This window comes from Mytilus edulis, chromosome 13, assembly GCF_963676685.1.
Source record: "Mytilus edulis chromosome 13, xbMytEdul2.2, whole genome shotgun sequence".
In the NCBI taxonomy this organism is placed as follows: domain Eukaryota; kingdom Metazoa; phylum Mollusca; class Bivalvia; order Mytilida; family Mytilidae; genus Mytilus; species Mytilus edulis.
In genome coordinates this window covers 63,021,294-63,041,326 of record NC_092356.1, presented here as the reverse complement: position 1 = coordinate 63,041,326, position 20,033 = coordinate 63,021,294, and the positions used below count along the sequence as shown (strand labels likewise).

Here is a 20,033-nt window from a genome sequence, read left to right as displayed (position 1 = left end):
CTGAGCGTGATTCGAACCATTGCTTCTGTGACATCATCACCTCACATATAATGTTTGTTTCTAATATAGAAATATTCAGTAGAATTATCAATTTTACTACAATAGACATAATTGAATGCACATCATGACTTACATGGAACATTTCTTTCTTTGTCATGTCCTGCTTCACACTGGTTTGCCCATTTTTGTGCCACGACTGCGAGTCTATCGTCCCATTTCTACAGATTAAAAAATGGAATTATTGTACAGTACTTGCAACCTTAGGCGTTACTGTTTGACGTGAACTTGACTGATCGGTGAATGATCGGTGACGGATGTTTGACTGATCGATGAGTGATCGGTGATCGGTGACCCATAGGATCCGTCAGATAAGTCAAATATTCTATGTGAGAGTTACCCTGACAACTGCCACCGATCGATCAGTAAATTAAATTTATGCACGGATCGGACGGATACGTATATATTTAAAATTCTTATGTAAACCGAACTCCACAGTGTTTACAATCGATGAACGCGGACCTCTACGAAGACACCTTAATTTACACGTTATAATTTGTAATAAAATTAGTTGCAATAAAAAAGTGAAAATAGTTTAACAGAATAAGATGCTTAGAGCGTTAAATTGTTTGTGTTGATTAATATTTTCGTATTAAATATTATAAACATCAGAGACATATAATACATAATTGTTTTATATGACTCAGTTAACATCAACTTATTTCTACGTAAATGGTTGTTGTTGACCGCCATTGGATTTTTGAACTTTTAATAGTTTCGAATAGGTTGTTTTTTTCATGAAATTAAAAGAATGTCAAAGAAATGATATTAAAAGTTTGTTCCCATTGTTTAGAATTACCAAAATTAATCTTCTTTTTATCAAATATTGTATTATTTTATTTGCAATCAGTTATTTTTACCATCTTGAGACAAGTCTTCTAATCAGAATTGAGATATAATGAGAATTAAAATACTGAAACTTTTATTTTTGTGGAATAAGAATGCAGTTATTGATTTATTTTGATGCATATTATTAATTGTCATATGATTTCAGTACTTTTTGTACATAATCATTGACTGTTCTTCATAAAATAATCTTCCTTTAAGGAAAAAGATATTAAATCTTGGTACACGTTCCCTAAAATGCAAATATTTCTTCATTTTACTGAAAATTATTGACCGCCATTGGATTTTTGTACTTTTTATAGTTTAGAATAGTTTTTTTTTCTCATTAAATTAAAAGAATGGCAGAGAAATCATACTGAAATTTTATTTGCATTGTTAAAAATAACCAAAATTATTCTTCTTTTTATTAAAAATGATACTATTTCATTTGAAATCAGTTAATTTTACCATCTAGAGACAAGTCTTCTAATCAGAATTGAGATATAGTGAAATTAAAATACTAAAACTTTTATTTTTGTGGAATAAAAATGCAGTTATTGATTTATTTTGATGCATATTATTAACCGTCATATGATTTCAGTACTTTTTGTACATCATGATTGGCTGTTCTTCATAGAATAATCTAACTGTCAGGAAAAAGATATAAAATTTTTGTACGTGTTGCCTAAAATGCAAATATTTCTTCATTTTACTGAAAATTATTGACCGCCATTGGATTTTTGTACTTTTTATATTTAAGAATAGTTTTTTCTCATAAATTAAAAGAATATCAGAAAAATCCTACTAAAATTTTGTTCCCATTGTTTAAAATAATCAAAATTATTCTTCTTTTTATCAAAAATGATACTATTTTATTTGAAATCAGTTATTTTTACCATCTTGAGACAAGTCTTCTAGTCAGAATTCAGATATAATGAGAATTAAAATACTTAAACTTTTATTTTTGTGGAATAAGAATGTAGTTATTGATTTATTTTGATGCATATTATTAACTGTCATATGATTTCAGTACTTTTTGTACATAATGATTGGCTGTTCTTCATAAAATAATTTTACTTTAAGGAAAAAGATATCAAATTTTTGTACGCGTTGCCTAAAATGCAAATATTTCTTCATTTTACTGAATACTATTGACCGCTATTGGATTCTTGTACTTTTTATAGTTTAGAATAGTTTTTTTTCTTCATAAAATTAAAAGAATGGCAGAGATATCATACTGAAATTTTATTCACATTGTTAAAAATAACCAAAATTATTCTTCTTTTTATTAAAAATGATACTATTTTATTTGAAATCAGTTATTTTTACCATCTAGAGACATGTCTTCTAATCAGAATAGAGATATAGTGAGAAATAAAATACTTAAACTTTAATTTTTGTGGAATAAGAATGCAGTTATTGATTTATTTTGATGCAAATTATTAACCGTCATATGATTTCAGTACTTTTTGTACATCATAATTGGCTGTTCTTCATAGAATAATCTAACTTTCAGGAAAAAGATATAAAATTTTTGTACGCGTTGCCTAAAATACAAATATTTTTTCATTTTACTGAAAATTATTGACCGCCATTGGATTTTTGTACTTTTTATATTTTAGAATAGTTTTTTTTCATAAATTAAAAGAATATCAGAAAAATCATACTAAAATTTTGTTCGCATTGTTTAAAATAATCAAAAATTATTCTTCTTTTTATCAAAAATGATACTATTTTATTTGAAATCAGTTATTTTTACCATCTTGAGACAAGTCTTCTAATCAGAATTCAGATATAATGAGAATTAAAATACATAAACTTTTATTTTTGTGGAATAAGAATGTAGTTATTGATTTATTTTGATACAAATTATTAACTGTCATATGATTTTAGTACTTTTTGTACATCTAGATTGGCTGTTCTTCATAAAATATGCTTACTTTAAGGAAAAAGATATTAAATTTTTGTACGCGTTGCCTAAAATGCAAATATTTCTTCATTTTACTGAAAATTATTGACCGCCATTGGAATTTTGTACTTTTTATAGTTTAGAATAGTTTTTTTTCATAAAATTGAAAGAATATCAGAAAAATCCTACTAAAATTTTGTTTGCATTGTTTAAAATAATCAAAATTATTTTTCTTTTTATCAAAAATGATACTTTTTTATTTGAAATCAGTTATTTTTACCATCTTGAGACAAGTCTTCTAATCAGAATTCAGATATAATGAGAATTAAAATACATAAACTTTTATTTTTGTGGAATAAGAATGTAGTTATTGATTTATTTTGATACAAATTATTAACTGTCATATGATTTTAGTACTTTTTGTACATCTAGATTGACTGTTCTTCATAAAATATGCCTACTTTTAGGAAAAAGATATAAAATTTTTGTACACGTTTCCTAAAATGCAAATATTGTTTCATTTTACTGAAAATTATTGACCGCAATTGGATTTTTGTACTTTTTATAGTTAAGAATAGTTTTTTTTCATAAAATTAAAATAATATCAGAAAAATCATACTAAAATTTTGTTCGCATGGTTTAAAGTAATCAAAATTATTATTCTTTTTATCAAAAATGATACTATTTTATTTGAAATCAGTTATGTTTACCATCTTGAGACAAGTCTTCTTATCAGAATTGAGATATAATGAGAATTAAAATACTTAAACTTTTGTTTTTGTGGAATAAGAATGTAATTATTGATTTATTTTGATACAAATTATTAACCGTCATATGATTTTAGTACTTTTTGTACATCAAGATTGGCTGTTCTTCATAAAATATGCCTGCTTTTAGGAAAAAGATAAAAAAAAATTTGTACACGTTTCCTAAAATGCAAATATTGTTTCATTTTACTGAAAATTATTGACCACCATTGGACTTTTGTACTTTTTATAGTTGAGAATAGTTTTTTTTCATAAAATTAAAATAATATCAGTAAAATCATACTAAAATTTTGTTCGCATTGTTTAAAATAATCAAAATTATTCTTCTTTTTATCAAAAATGATACTATTTTATTTGAAATCAGTTATGTTTACCATCTTGAGACAAGTCTTCTTATCAGAATTGAGATATAATGAGAATTAAAATACTTAAACTTTTGTTTTTGTGGAATAAGAATGTAATTATTGATTTATTTTGATACAAATTATTAACCGTCATATGATTTTAGTACTTTTTGTACATCAAGATTGGCTGTTCTTCATAAAATAATTTTACTTTAAGGAAAAAGATATAAAATTTTTGTACGCGTTGCCTAAAATACAAATATTTCTTCATTTTACTGAAAATTATTGACCGCCATTGGATTTTTGTACTTTTTATATTGAAGAATAGTTTTTTTCATAAATTAAAAGAATATCAGAAAAATCCTACTAAAATTTTGTTCGCATTGTTTAAAATAATCAAAATTATTCTTCTTTTTATCAAAAATGATACTATTTTATTTGAAATCAGTTATTTTTACCATCTTGAGACAAGTCTTCTAATCAGAATTCAGATATAATGAGAATTAAAATACTTACACTTTTATTTTTGTGGAATAAGAATGTAGTTATTGATTTATTTTGATACAAATAATAACCGTCACATGATTTCAGTACTTTTTGTACATCATGATTGGCTGTTCTTCATAAAATATGCTTACTTTAAGGAAAAAGATATTAAATTTTTGTACGCGTTGCCTAAATTGCAAATATTTCTTCATTTTACTGAAAATTATTGACCGCCATTGGAATTTTGTACTTTTTATAGTTTAGAATAGTTTTTTTTTCATAAAATTGAAAGAATATCAGAAAAATCCTACTAAAATTTTGTTTGCATTGTTTAAAATAATCAAAATTATTCTTCTTTTTATCAAAAATGATACTATTTTATTTGAAATCAGTTATTTTTACCATCTTGAGACAAGTCTTCTAATCAGAATTCAGATATAATGAGAATTAAAATACTTACACTTTTATTTTTGTGGAATAAGAATGTAGTTATTGATTTATTTTGATACAAATAATAACCGTCACATGATTTCAGTACTTTTTGTACATCATGATTGGCTGTTCTTCATAAAATATGCTTACTTTTAGGAAAAGGATATTAAATTTTTGTACGTGTTGCCTAAAATGCAAATATTTCTTCATTTTACTGAAAATTATTGACCGCCATTGGAATTTTGTACTATTTATAGTTTAGAATAGTTTTTTTTTCATAAAATTAAAAGAATATCAGAAAAATCCTACTAAAATTTTGTTTGCATTGTTTAAAATAATCAAAATCATTTTTCTTTTATCAAAAATGATACTATTTTATTTGAAATCAGTTATTTTTACCAGCTTGAGACAAGTCTTCTAATCAGAATTCAGATATAATGAGAATTAAAATACATAAACTTTTATTTTTATGGAATAAGAATGTAGTTATTGATTTATTTTGATACAAATTATTAACTGTCATATGATTTTAGTACTTTTTGTACATCTAGATTGACTGTTCTTCATAAAATATGCCTACTTTTAGGAAAAAGATATAAAATTTTTGTACACGTTTCCTAAAATGCAAATATTGTTTCATTTTACTGAAAATTATTGACCGCAATTTGATTTTTGTACTTTTTATAGTTGAGAATAGTTTTTTTTCATAAAATTAAAATAATATCAGAAAAATCATACTAAAATTTTGTTCGCATTGTTTAAAATAATCAAAATTATTATTCTTTTTATCAAAAATGATACTATTTTATTTGAAATCAGTTATTTTTACCATCTTGAGACAAGTCTTCTAATCAGAATTGAGATATAATGAGAATTAAAATACTTAAACTTTTGTTTTTGTGGAATAAGAATGTAGTTATTGATTTATTTTAATACAAATAATAACGTCGCATGATTTCAGTACTTTTTGTACATCATGATTGGCTTTTCTTCATAAAATAATTTTACTTTAAGGAAAAAGATATTAAATATTTGTATGCGTTGCCTAAAATGCAAATATTTCTTCATTTTACTGAAAATTATTGACCGCCATTGGAATTTTGTACTTTTTATAGCTTAGAATAGTTTTTTTTCATAAAATTAAAATAATATCAGAAAAATCATACTAAAATTTTGTTCGCAATGTTTAAAATAATCAAAATTATTCTTCTTTTTATCAAAAATGATACTATTTTATTTGAAATCAGTTATTTTTACCATCTTGAGACAAGTCTTCTAATTAGAATTGAGATATAATGAGAATTAAAATACTTAAACTTTTATTTTTGTGGAATAAGAATGCAGTTATTGATTTATTTTGATACAAATTATTAACCGTCATATGATTTCAGTACTTTTTGTACATCATGATTGGCTGTTCTTCATAAAACATGCTTACTTTAAGGAAAAAGATATTAAATTTTTGTAAGCGTTGCCTAAAATGCAAATATTTCTTCTTTTTACTGAATATTATTGACCGCCATTGGATTTTGTAATTTTTATAGTTTGAAATAGTTTTTTTGTTCTCAAAATTAAAGGAATGTCAGAGAAATCGTAATAATATTTTATTCGCATTGTTTAGAATAACCAAAATTATTCTTCTTTTTATTAAGGATGATACTATTTTATTTGAAATCAGTTATTTTACCATCTTGAGACAAGTCTGCTAATTAGAATTGAGATGTAATGATGTGCTTTTTATTGTTTAGGAGTAGTTATCTTTTTTATTAAAAAAAGACTATCAGAAAAATATAATGTAATGTTGTTTGCATTGATTAAAATTATTTCTATTTCTTGTTAAAAAAAAATACAGCAGTTATTTTTGTAATTTATGATTTTAAATGCTTCGATTGTGACGAGAATATAGAAAGTCCGTGATTATGATAAGTTTTTTTGTAAGAATTTTATGATGATAAGGATAAAAAAATTAAAAATATTGAAAAAAAATAGACTACATTTTTCAATAACTGATTCTTTCATTTTGTTTTTCCCGAGAATGTTTGGAACATAATAAAATAAAAACCGCGATGTAGACACCGTTTTAGAACTCGCCGGTTTCGAAAATATATAACCTAAATAAAACGAAAAAGACCATTCTTTAATGATGATATTTAATTTAGGTTTTATCTGTACATTTCTTTTCATTTCAATTCATAAAACTTTGCTAAATAATTAATAAACAAAAGTATAATTGAACGTTCGATTTTCAAGAGTCGCCATTTTAATTAGATTAAACGAAACTAAGATTCCGTAATTTGTATTAGTTTATCATGTGACGTATTAAAGTTCAATCCGTCATCAAGGTCGATCGATACTATCCGTCCGATCAGTCCGATCAGTCAATTACTTTTACTATAAGTCTGACGGATTGCTGACGTGAGTTTGACGCGAACTTGACTGATCGGTGACTGATCGATGACCGCTGACTGATCGCTGAAATAGTAACGCCTAAGGTTGCAAGTACTGTATGATTAAATGTTGGTTGCCCAATGTCCAGTTACAAATATTTCATGCATATTCATCACCATGGAATAATTGTATAAAGCCACTGAAATAGATATAAAAATAAGAAGACTTTGTTTAATTGTCCACAAGAATTTTAGATGCGGGTTGATTGTTAATAAGACAAATATCCACCAAATTTCAAATAAAGTGGATGTAAGCAATTAAAGACAACGGTATTGCTTTCAACAATGAGGAAAAACTCATGCCAAATAGTCAGCTAAAAAAGGCCCGACATGAAAAATATGAAACAAATCAACTGAAAAAAACTAACGACCTTATTTACCAAAAACAATTTACAATAAAAAAAAATATATGACAGACGTGAACCAACGACAACTACTCAACTACAGACTCCTGATTTGGGACAGGTACATAACAATGTGGTGGGGTTAAACATGTGTTATCATATCGTAAGCTTGTAATAGGCACATAAAGAACAAAATACAAAACAATTCAAACGAAGATAACGAACAGCCAGATGTATGTTCAAAACAATAAACGAAAAGCAAATAAAATAGACTCAGATGAATATAAATGTTTTATTACTACTAGTATCATAAATTTCAATCACTATTGTTACAAAGTTTAAAGATTTTTATATCGTTATTATTTTATTTTACTAGAACACTAGAACACTGACTAAACGAACACCTAAAATGAAATTGCATTTGGTCTTTAAACATCTTGTCTGATTCCCAACTAAGTACGTCTGCCAAAACAAAAACATTACTCCATTACATTGATCTGAATACTTTCTGTCACCACTTAAATTAGTTAAATGAAATTCTTAGAAACTTATTCTAATAAAAATGAAGAAACCTTTGTCAGCATTGATATATCTTTCTCAATATCCACAAATGCCATATTTGATATCATATTTTATATTCTAGTTCATTTACATTGTTCATTTTTAGGATAAGTTCTTTGAATAATAAAAAAAAAAGCTTTCGACATAATAAGTAAATTGGTTTTCCTTGTACGAAATTTATGTCAATTATAAATTTTCTCATAAACACAATTCTGCATTAAATAAACAGAACAACAGACGTGCAATAAAAATATAAAGGTTTTTTTGTGTTTCCTTTTTTCAATTTATGACTTTGTTTATGACTTTCGATTTGTTCTAATTGCATATGACACCTGTTCTAAAGTTTACTACGCCGTAACATCAATCAGTTGTTGTTTTAAAGTACACTACAACAATAAGTAAATAAATAAAAGTATGTCCTTTCGATCTTTTTTTGTTTTGACATGTCTTCAAGTTTATATTCAGACTATGTGTACTTCAACTATCGTGAGAGCCGCACTATAATGGTTAGTGCATCGTTACTAACATTAAGGTTCCAGGTTCGATTCCCGTTCTGGGATGAAAATGTCAGCAACTGAATGTTCGGTTCTCCATTGACACGATTTGCGAGAATGGTCTTGAGAAACGATGATAGTCCGTCGGAAGGGGACGATAAATGGCTGACCCGTGTTAAGAGAGAGCCATATCTTATGCACGTAAAAGAAATCCTTGTAGATTTCGAAAAAAAAGCAGGTTAATGCCGCTACAAGGCAGCACTCGCACCAGCAAAGTGGAAAAGGATTTTTCTTAACAGATCTTCCAAATATATTACTTGATATTAACATTGTATTACATCTGAAAATGGCAGTTTGACGTAGAACTTCGAAATTGTCTAATCAGATGCAAGAAGTATCAATCTATCTAAGTGATGTCACTCATTCGTCATAAGTTGAAATTTGCATAATGATGTCGATAGCTCGTAAATATTTATAAAATGTCAATAATTATTTAAAATATATATCATAGGATAACAATTTATTTTTGCAACATTTCTATCAATAATTCATATTTACATAAAATATATTAAGTCAACTATTTTTCAAATTAATTTAATATAATTTGCTCACGGTTAACACGATGTACACGAACAGTGTTGATTTATTAGGTAGGCAGACATAACAAATTAGTATTATATGACGAAATTCAATGATTCGTCTTTCATTAAAAAAAAATGAAAATTTGTATGAAATCAAACATGACTGAACATGTAAATTTGTTATATCGATTGAAGTCCGCATGTGAAAATCAATATTGTATAAGAAACAAAATAAAGTAAAAGTGAGCTACGTATCTTTCTAAACACAGTTCGTGTTTGCAGAGGAAAACGACATCATGTTGTCTTCTCTTTAACTTATACCATAAAAGATACAAGAAGATGTGATATGAGTGCCAATGAGACAAGTAACAGTTTGTAAAATAAAACCATTATAGGTCAAAGTACAGTATTCATCACAGAGCCTTGTGTCTAATAATAGAGGTCGGAGTAATGGACTTCTGAATCTGGAATTTAACGCGATAGTCATAGAAGTGAGAGGTTTAGCGTTTTAAAATCAGGATTAATCCACCATTTTCTACATTCTAAAGTACCTGTTCCTAGTCAGGAATATGTTGTCCATTCGTTTGATGTGTTTTATCATTTGATTTTGTCATTTGATAAGGGACTTTTCGTTTTAAATTTTTCATCGGACTTCAGTATTTTTGTGATCTTAATTCTTATAGAGATGTAGTAAAAACACTCACTAGTTTTACAAGGTCGGTAGCTGGAGGCTGAACTTGACCACGTAATCTATTATGATGTCTCAAAACCAGTACTTTGTCCAACTCAGAAATGCCACTTTCTGCTACGTTTGGATTATCATTCATACACATAGTATGACCCGGAAGGGCAGCATATTCCTTAGAACATGTAAACTGAAATTCGAAAAAAATACATAAAGGGTAACTATAAGAAATCCCAGATTGAATGTCAGTTACTTGTGCATAAGAACATGTTATCTGTTTTTACATACTAAAGGAAAACCATTGCGTTCTATAGATCTACATTGTAATTTTAAGAAGGGTAGGTAAGAAACCTCTATTGTTTCAAAATAAGCTGACACAAGTGTATGAACAGACATAAGTTTTTCTTACTTATATAATGTATTAATCGAAACAGAATCACTGATACCAAGTCAAGTGTGTATGTGTCTGATTTATTTTTTCTCGCCGAAGTGTTTTATCTTGCGAGTTGGTGGCCCTCGGTTGGTGAGTGGTCTGTAATAGATATCCCATGAGGACGCGGTGTGTCAGTGTAATATCACCCCGATGGACGGAGGTCAGAGGGTGATCTAACACTGACACATCAAGTCCGAATGGGATAACTATTTTACATCCCAGCTGTTTTAGATTAGACGAAAAACTATTTACAATTCATAAAATTAAGTTCAGAACGCGACACCATCATTATAATATACTTTATTTATTACCATATAATGTATACCCTGTATGACCCCAGGAAACGATGATTGAATATGAATCAATGTGAACTCTTCCCACTGGTCAATCAGCCATATCGCCTCTTTATAAAAATTCGCCACACTTTTGTTTACCGAATCGCCCCATTTTTCAAAAAAGTGTATAATCAAATTGAACAATCAGTCTGACAACTCACTTATTTACGAAAAGGGTTAAGACCCCACTGAATAAAGGTCTCCCAACTCACCCCACTTATAAAAAATATCTTGCTTCCTTTATGTATGTTAAATTACTGATAGTTGGTATCCAGTTGTCCAGGTGTAGTGGTATGTGTCGGGGATTGATATGCCAAAGGTCTTCAGGTCGAATCACAGGATAGACACTGATTTTTTTCTACGTTAATTTTGTTAGATAGTCTACGTATAATTAATTTAAGAAATAATTGATGCAAGCTATACTTTATTGTAGTTTTAACATGGTTAGGCATTATATTCGTGATTATTTTCGCCCCATTTATAGTGAGGGCTAAAATAACACGAGTATAATGCCTACCCATGTTAAAACAATAAAGCATAGCTTGCATCAATCAGAATGAAATTCAAAACAGTGTGGCTGTGGCCATTAATTGACACATTAAATTCATCCATTGACTGGGACAATTTAGGTGAACGTTTGTTTGTAACGACCACTGTTCATGACGTACCTACGATAGACATTTAAACTGTGGGGTCACCAAGGTTTCTTAACGCCTTTTATTATAAAGTAATTCGAAAAATTAATCAGAAATAACCTTTATGTTTTGATTTATATAATTGATATAAATCAAAACATCGTGTTATTTCTGATTAATTTTTCGAATTACTTTATTAAGGTGTTGAGAACCTTTGGTGACCCCATAGTTTAAGTGTCTTTAAAAAGTACACAGTGAGCAATGGTCGTTACATACAAACGTTCACCTAAATTGTCCCAGTCAATGGATGAATTTAATGTGTCAATCAATGGCCACAGCCACACTGTTTTGAATTTCATTCTATTTCGATTCTGATAAGGACAATTAAGGTTATTTCTATGTCCGATGACCATCATGTGTATAAGTGAAAAGCGATTGTGTAGGCTCTTCCGTGAACCTCTTTTTTTTTTTTTTTTTGTAAAGCAGCAAACGGCTGGCACTGTGATTTTTCAGAGTGAGGAGTTTTGAACAGCCAGCATGAACGGTTGTCGTATCTAGGTCAAATATGTCAATTTCGGAATGCAACACAGTCATAATAAATGAATTAGTAACAACATGTGCATCATTAAGGTTTATGTACCCTTCTGTAGCCATTTTTGTACGAACTTTTCAAACTTCAATTGTATTAAAACTACAGATATAATGAATAATAGAGATAGGCCATTTTGTACATATTCCAAGGGGAAACTTGATGCAAAGCATTATTTTTTACTGTTCCATTGCATTTAATAGAAAAAGAGGACTTTGTGGCAAATAAATCAAGATTTTTATAGAAAATCCACAGCCTTTATCCTTGTACTCTCATATTTGGCAATTTGATGACTGATAGATATAGGATTATTGCATGCAGTGCTAGCATTGATTTCCTTAAAACAAGTTTATAAATGTAGTTATTGGTTAAGACAAGTATAAATATGGCCAAAATCAAGTACACCTTTTAGGGTGCGCTCGACTTTAGTGACTCAGCACGAGGTGTTTTGGAATTTACAGGTTACTTAGAACTTTTTGTAAAAAAATAAACACTAGCACATCATAGAAAATCAAGTGAGTAATTTATGTTTCAAATTTTATAACAAAAATCTCCGTATTAAAGGCTGTGGATTTTCTATAAAAATCTTGATTTATTTGCCACAAAGTCCTCTTTTTCTATCAAATGCAATGAAACAGTAAAAAATAATGCTTTGCATGAAGTTTCCCCTTGGAACATGTACTAAATGGCCTATCTCTATTATTTATTACATCTTTAGTTTTGATACAATTGAGGTTTGAAAAATTCGTACAAAAATGGCTACAGAAGGGTACATAAACCTTAAAGAGTTTGGAAGTATTTTAAGTGAAAGAAATATATTAAATGCATGCCAATTTGATAAATTCATTATTCTGCAGTTGTCAATATACGTATGTGCAAAAAAAAAGATTATTGGATTTAGAGCATGGGTTTATTCATAATGCGAAAGTCTAAGAAGCACGATATATTAGAATATAAGTTTTATAGTGGATTTGACATTCCCGCCAAAATGTTACAGAACAAAGGAAAGCATGCAAAACCAAGAGCTCAAGCTGAGGTGATTTGGTAGGGAGCCGGATAATCCCTGGTAGAGTAAAGAAGATTGGATGTAAAAGTAGTTACTACTATAATCACTAGCCAGTCAACACTTAGGTTGTGAGTTCGAATCCCGCTCGTGCCGTCGCACTCGACTCCGATAGTTAGTTTTCCTATCGAAGATCGGTGGTTTTCGCCGGGCACTCCGCTTAAAAAAGTGGCGTTAAAACACCAAAAATCAAAAATCAAATAATTGCAAGTTTAAAGATTATAACTACAAAATTTTGTTTCTATTGACATTACGTCCTCTTTTCGCTATTGTATCATATTTCTAACGCACCTGTGATGTGAGGGCTCTTTTAGCAGCTCGTAGCAACGGTTGAGGGTCTCGTTGCATCAGAATATCAGGTGGATGAGTCGGCCCATGTCCAAAGTCAGCATAGTTTGGTTCTGTGGGTGGATAATCTTGCGGTGGCATATCATATAACGCCGGTGGGGTTGGCTTCATCATGGTTTTTGAAAGCAAACCATTCTTACCGAAGAGATCAATACCAGTAGATTTTGTAACCCCATCAAGAGATCGTCGTGTTGTGTCGGATATTAAATTCCATAAACTATCAAAACCTGTAAATGCAATTTAAATTTAACTTGAAAAAAAATATAATAATGTTTGTATGTTCAAAGTCTACACTCAACATTAAGTGTCAGTTACCAAAAAAAAACCCCGGGCAATTCGAATTTGTATGTAAATAGTTCAAATAAATCCCCAAACATAAAAAAAAAGAAGATGTGGTATGATTGCCAATGAGACAACTCTCCACATGAGACGAAACGACACAGAAATTAACAGCTATAGGTCATCGTACGGCCTTCAACAATCGACTATTTGGTCATCAATTGGATGAACTAGCATGTGTCGTGTACAAAAATGTTTTTAAATGTTTCTCTTGTTTTACCTCTGTTTTCAATTTTAAACTATGGAATTATTTTTCCTATCACAAAATTATTGCAAAATTCATAAAGCCAGAAAACTGTTCAAAGACACTATGCAATAATAGCAGTTCAAAAAGCATATTAAACAAATAAGTTAATATTTTTTAACGTAATCCATTTGTAAACTCTAAAATTAATAGTGTTGCTCTGACATTTACACATTTTTTATTTGCACGTTTTAATGTTATTAAACCGGTAAAAATCAAAAATGGTAATTTTTCAGTAGCTTAAATTACTATAAAAACTAAGAACCTTATTATATTATTTACAAAACGTTTCATTTTTTCAGTAAAATGCAATTAACACCTTGCTAAATGATTGGCATAATTGATTTGGTTTTAATACACGTTTTAAATTGAGAAAACCGCTTTATTTTCTAGATTTATTGATGCTTAGATGCCAATATATGATTCTTATCTTTCGATCTATATATTTGCCAAGAAATGATGTCAAGTGAAATGAGCATCGTAACTTGGAAATTATACATTCGGAACAGATGGTCACGATATAATGTTCCTGTAATCTGATATGTCGAGAATTATTTGTCCTTCAGTTAATTATTGAAGGTCAGTATCTTCATCTCCAGCAGGCCATTCGTTTGCAATATAGCACTTATTTAATCAGGAACGGTGTTGTATGTACGTAAACACCATTGACAATTATTATTATTGCTACATTTGTACGAAAATAAAGAAGCAGCTTTCAAATTACAATGAAAAGTAGGCGCCCCAGTTAACAGGATGACCCTTATTTTATTCACCTTGGAAAAGGTACATGAATCTAAGGTGCATTGACGTTAAGAATCTTCGCGTACAGCAGCAGAGGACATTTTAGCGCATTGATAGGACATTTGAGCGAAAAAAATCGGACGTTTTAGCGCCAAAGTAAAACCCATTAAACCGCCTAATTTTTAACCCATTTTAGCGAAAATTAAAGTTGTCAAAGCCCATTTTAGCGAAATATGTTTGACCCATTAAAATATACTTAGTATAATAGAGTACTCTGAGATCTGTTCCTAGTGTCTTTTTGTTGTCGGGATGTATAAGTACCCGGACACGTCAACTTGTATTTTTATCCATCTGATTATACTTCGTTCGTATGTTGTACTGTTATACCACTGTCCCAGGGTAGGGGGATGGTTGGGATCACGCTAACATGTTTAACCCCGCCACATTATTTAAGTATGTGCCTGTAATTCCGTGGTTGTCGTTTGTTTTATGTGTTACATATTTGTTTTTTGTTCCTTTTTTTATATAAATAAGGCCGTTAGTTTTCTCGTTTGAATTGTTTGACATTGTCTTGTCGGGGCCTTTTATAGCTGACTATGCGGTATGGGCTTCTCTGATTGTTATAGGCCGTACGGTGACCTATGTCAATGTCATTTTGGTCTCTGGTGGACAGTTGTCTGATTGGCAATCACACCACATCTTCCTGTTTATATCTAATGTTGCACTCAAATGTCCCCTAATAGTTCAAAATTTTTCGCTAAAATGTCCTGCGCCCGCATACAGACAGGCGTAGATAGAGTCACATCATTATCTAGAATACGAAGTTAATCCTAGACAAATCAACTGCCATAAAACTAATAATTATAGTATAACTAATCGCCGTATTTGAATATCAAAAATAAGACAACGCGTGACCGAACGACGCATGGATTAAACGAGGACTTTATTCAATGACCTTCAAAATCGTAAATCACAATATTTGACTTGGAATTTGAACAATGTATTCCAAAGTGACTTGTGGTGACATTTATGGGACGAATGCTATGAAAGAATTAAGGAAGGAAGTGTTTCTTACTTAATGTTAGAATTAAACGTGTGTGTCAGTATAGAACTAAAACGTGTATCACTTTGTCTTTTGACCTTTTTGATTCGAGCGTCATTGATAAGTCTTGTTTGCGAAAACGCGCGCCTGGCGTCCAAAATTCTAAACCTGGTATCTAGTAAACAGATGCCAGAATGATTAATTGTCGGATAGGGGTAAACATCATTGTATTAGAAACAAAACAATGTAATAAAAGAACAGTGTTCCAATGGACCCTGCTGTTGCATATAGTATGAATCTGTGTAATGGCAACAACTAAAACAATTTTATTTTTATATGTTATTTTCCATATAATTTATAGTCTACAAGGAGCATACTCCTAGTTATATATTTGGTCGGCATTTTTTCTCGTCCTTGTTGTAAAAAAAAATTATTATAAATTTTCTGAAAAATACGGTAAGAAATAAAGGTATGAGAGTACATAAAATGCAAATGAACTATGTGGTATGGGCTTTGTTGAAGACAGTTCGGTGACCCAAAGTTGTCAATTTCTGTGTCAATTGTTCTCTTGTAAAGAGTTGCCTCCTTTAAATTCTGTTAAGAAAAACAAGTATGTGCGAGAGCGCTTACATACCGGATAATCTCACAGACGGACGGACAACCAGTATTTCCATTTTCCCACATAGCATTGAAACGATAAAGAGATTTGATATGGTGCATGGTCAGTTAGAAAGCTACATTGCCACTCTATTCACGACAATCCATGATGACCACTTGTCTTGACACCGCAACGATTTAACCAACATTTATTTCGAGAAGCGTATATTATTAAAGACAAATAATCATGTCTAAAAAATAAAATCTTGATAACATTGCCTGATTTTAGATTAACTACCTCAGTACCTGTACTTGTAACCGGATACATGTTTTAATACGGAAATGGAATCAACCAAACGCCAATATAATGGGCACTGAAGTCAGAGCAAGACAGCTCATCCAAAGCATAATGTTATGCGAATTAATTAATGACGAAGCATCAAAAACCATATTTTAGTCAAATTATAGATACATATTAAGTTGTATGTGTATGTTTTATTAGTTTTTAATGTATCTTTATTATACAAATAAATGGGACTGAATTTATTTACCTGCTTTTTATACATTGACCTATATTATTTACCTACATGATTTGACTATAAGGAAGTATGAAGATTCTTTCTGTCAGTTAAAACGTCGAATTCGTATTAATTGATTTAATAAAATCATATTCTATAGAACGTATCGAACATCATTCGATCAATTAAATCACATCTGTTCATTCGTTAACCATGTGGCTGTACCCAGTGGCGGATCCAGCCATTTAAAAAAAAATAGGGATGGGGTTAGGGGGGGTCCCAACCCAGGAGAAAATAGGGGTCAACGATATCATCCCATTCAAATGCATTAACCGTCCACAAAATGGGGTTTCCAACCCCCGGAACCCTCCCCGTTGTACCCTCCACTGGTATCAATGTTGTATTGGACTTGTGGTCTTGGAGTGTTATATGTTCTCTCCTTTTAGAGGATAAATTAGTTTGCATTGATCACAACTGGCATGGATATTTGATAATAAAATATTTTCAAGAGTGAATCTTATAAACTATGTTACGTTTCTCCACATTCATAAACAGTATAACAAAGTCACAATCGTTTAGTATAGAAGTCATATAATGACTCTATACTGATTCAAAATTATATTATATGGTAAATGATGCTTGAGATAGGAATACATCTGTTTATTATCATCGTGTTTTATATAGAAACAATGACATTGCGTTTCGTATGCAGAACTTAACTTTTCAACAAATGACATTATGGGAGTTTTCCAATTGCCATCTTTCCATTTCTGTGTAGCAACATTCTAACAACACCTTTAAATATATTTGTGTTACATGTCTCCAAGTTCATGCACTATTCAAGGTCTTGTGTTTCTTATCAGATTTTGTCTTGACAAAGAGTTGCTACTTGCAAAGAAGCTAATAAATCAGGTATTTTTACAGTTAAAAATAAAATAATATTTGGAAAGGTTTGCAGACGTAATCATGATTTAATTGATCTTTATGACATCTTACAGTCCAAATGAGGAACATGATTTCGTCCCCTTTTATTCTGGGCGACTTATCGTCGGGTTTATATACTACCAGAGGTGTCACAATTATTTTACAGCTTACCAATCAGTAGCACCACACCGCTATATGAACCAAAGTTTTAATACGGGTATGTCCAATAATTGCAGTACCTGCTTGAAGGTCGTTTACAATTCGAATAATGTAATTGAAATTTAGGTCTTTATAGCACTGGCATTCAAACGCAGAGCAACACATGTAATCGCGCCGAACCTGTGGAGTAGAAGCTGCTTACCCTACCAGAGCACCTGAGATCAACCCTTTTTTAGAGTTCGTATTGTTCAGTCTTTAGTTTTGTATCGTTTGTTTTGTGTACTGAGGCTTGTCTTTTGTCGTTTCTTTTGTCTCTATTTTTTATTCAAATCTTACAAAATGTTTGTATATATTTCAAAGAGAAACTTATGCTAATTATAATGCTGTTTTTGTAGTTAAATTATGAATATTGTCTCGTCTCCCTGCTATGAAGTTTGTACTGTACGAAGAACTGTTCCGCTTAAATGACCAAGTTGAAAACTCAAAACTTTTCACTTTACTTTATAGGGTAAACAATAATAAAAAAAAAGTATAGAACATTTTTAATTGCAATACGCATCAAAATTAAAATGTATGAAATCTAAATGCCAAATGACATATGAGAAATTTTGTAAAATGTTGTAATAATACGGATTTTTTTAATCGTTCCTTTATCATCAAAACCTATCCCAAATGTATCGACAAAAACCACAGTCATTAGCAATAGATGATCTGTAGTGTCACGACAGAGTGGACACATCACCCTTATGTTAATTATATACTTACAAAAACATAAAATGTGACGACTTATCGTAAACATGTCTATATGTAAAATAGCAGTACTATTAACCTAACGTGTGCACGTTGAACTGTACAAGGACATAATAAATGTACGTCTACTGTTTGAAATGTTACAGAAATAAACAAAATAAAGTCTTGGATCAACCTCTGTAAGGCAGCAACCAAACAAGGAGCAATTTTGACTACTAGTATTCAATAACGGGAATGGGATATCTATATTAACTTTAATTGAAAAAAAAAACAAAAACGGAAAGATGTATTAGGTTGTGACTCAGAATTTTTATGACGTTTTTACACTAAATCTATTGGATGTATTCTGATTGACATATACTTTTGAAACGGGGACTATCTATCAGTAAGAACTAAAGAGCCTGTTTTCCGTGTTCTTTTGTTAACGCTATAAACAGAACAAATTTACTATTTCTAGTTTCCGTTAGCTCATCAAAGACATCGGAACACTTACTTTCTGCTGATTCGAATCAGATAATAATAAAAAAAACTATCCCAAAAACATAAAAGAGTTATGGTTATCAAAAATAGATTTTTTTTTAATGCATATATATATAAAAGAAGATAGTATAGTTGCCATTTAGACAACTCTCCATAAGAGACCAAATGACACAGAAATAGTTTGGATGACAAATGTTCTTAGTTTATAAAAACAAAAACAAAACAAAAACAGTATACAGCATAGTAAATACATGAGAAAAAAACCTTACCCCTCATCCAACTGGAGGACTTCTGTGCTGTTGCAGATCCGATCAAACATAAAAACACCACATACAGTATATTCGAAAATTTCATGGTTGAGACCTTTGTAAAAGTGTTTCAAGTCTACAGTCAAAATTTATCTGAGAATTCGTAGAATATTTCACTTAAAGTTTTATTTCCGAAACATTTCTTTCTTAATTCTCCAAATTTCTAGAGGTCTGTCAGTCTTTTGAAGTAAAATTCCAAACATTTATTTCATTCTGACTTTTGATTTAAATATCCATGTTTGGTAATATCTAATGAGAAAGTCCCACCGCCTTTTTCTCAAAACTGCTCTCGCCCAATACTAAATGAAAAGAGACTTTTGATTGACAAGGGTTGTGTATAACATAGAGGAGTATCGAACAGGATAATAATTGTTTGACACTAATATTAATTATTGGGACATGCTTGAAGGCGTTGTTTTGTAGGAAATGACATAAAAACATCGATTTTTTATACCATTTCTCACCATAAACTGTTTATCTGATCTTGTTTTACATTGATGTACAGCTATTTGGAAATCTTATTAAATAAACAAATAAGAATTAACTAATAAAAAACAAATAAATCATAACATAAAATTTGTTTTATACATAAATGT

General features: G+C 29.9%; 1 protein-coding gene across 1 annotated transcript in view; it reads right to left on the bottom strand.

Moving 5' to 3' along the window:
- Positions 1-19,801, bottom strand: part of LOC139500739 (uncharacterized) — a 33,542-nt gene extending 13,741 nt beyond the window's left edge. Inside the window, exons 1-4 of the mRNA XM_071289578.1 lie at positions 19,399-19,801; positions 13,279-13,562; positions 9,952-10,122; positions 134-218 (exon numbers count right to left, since the gene is read on the bottom strand). Coding sequence (XP_071145679.1) covers positions 134-218; positions 9,952-10,122; positions 13,279-13,562; positions 19,399-19,483 — 625 coding nt within the window. The 5' untranslated portion in view covers positions 19,484-19,801. The remainder of the gene's footprint in view (positions 1-133; positions 219-9,951; positions 10,123-13,278; positions 13,563-19,398) is intronic.
- Between the last annotated feature and the right edge of the window lie 232 nt (positions 19,802-20,033).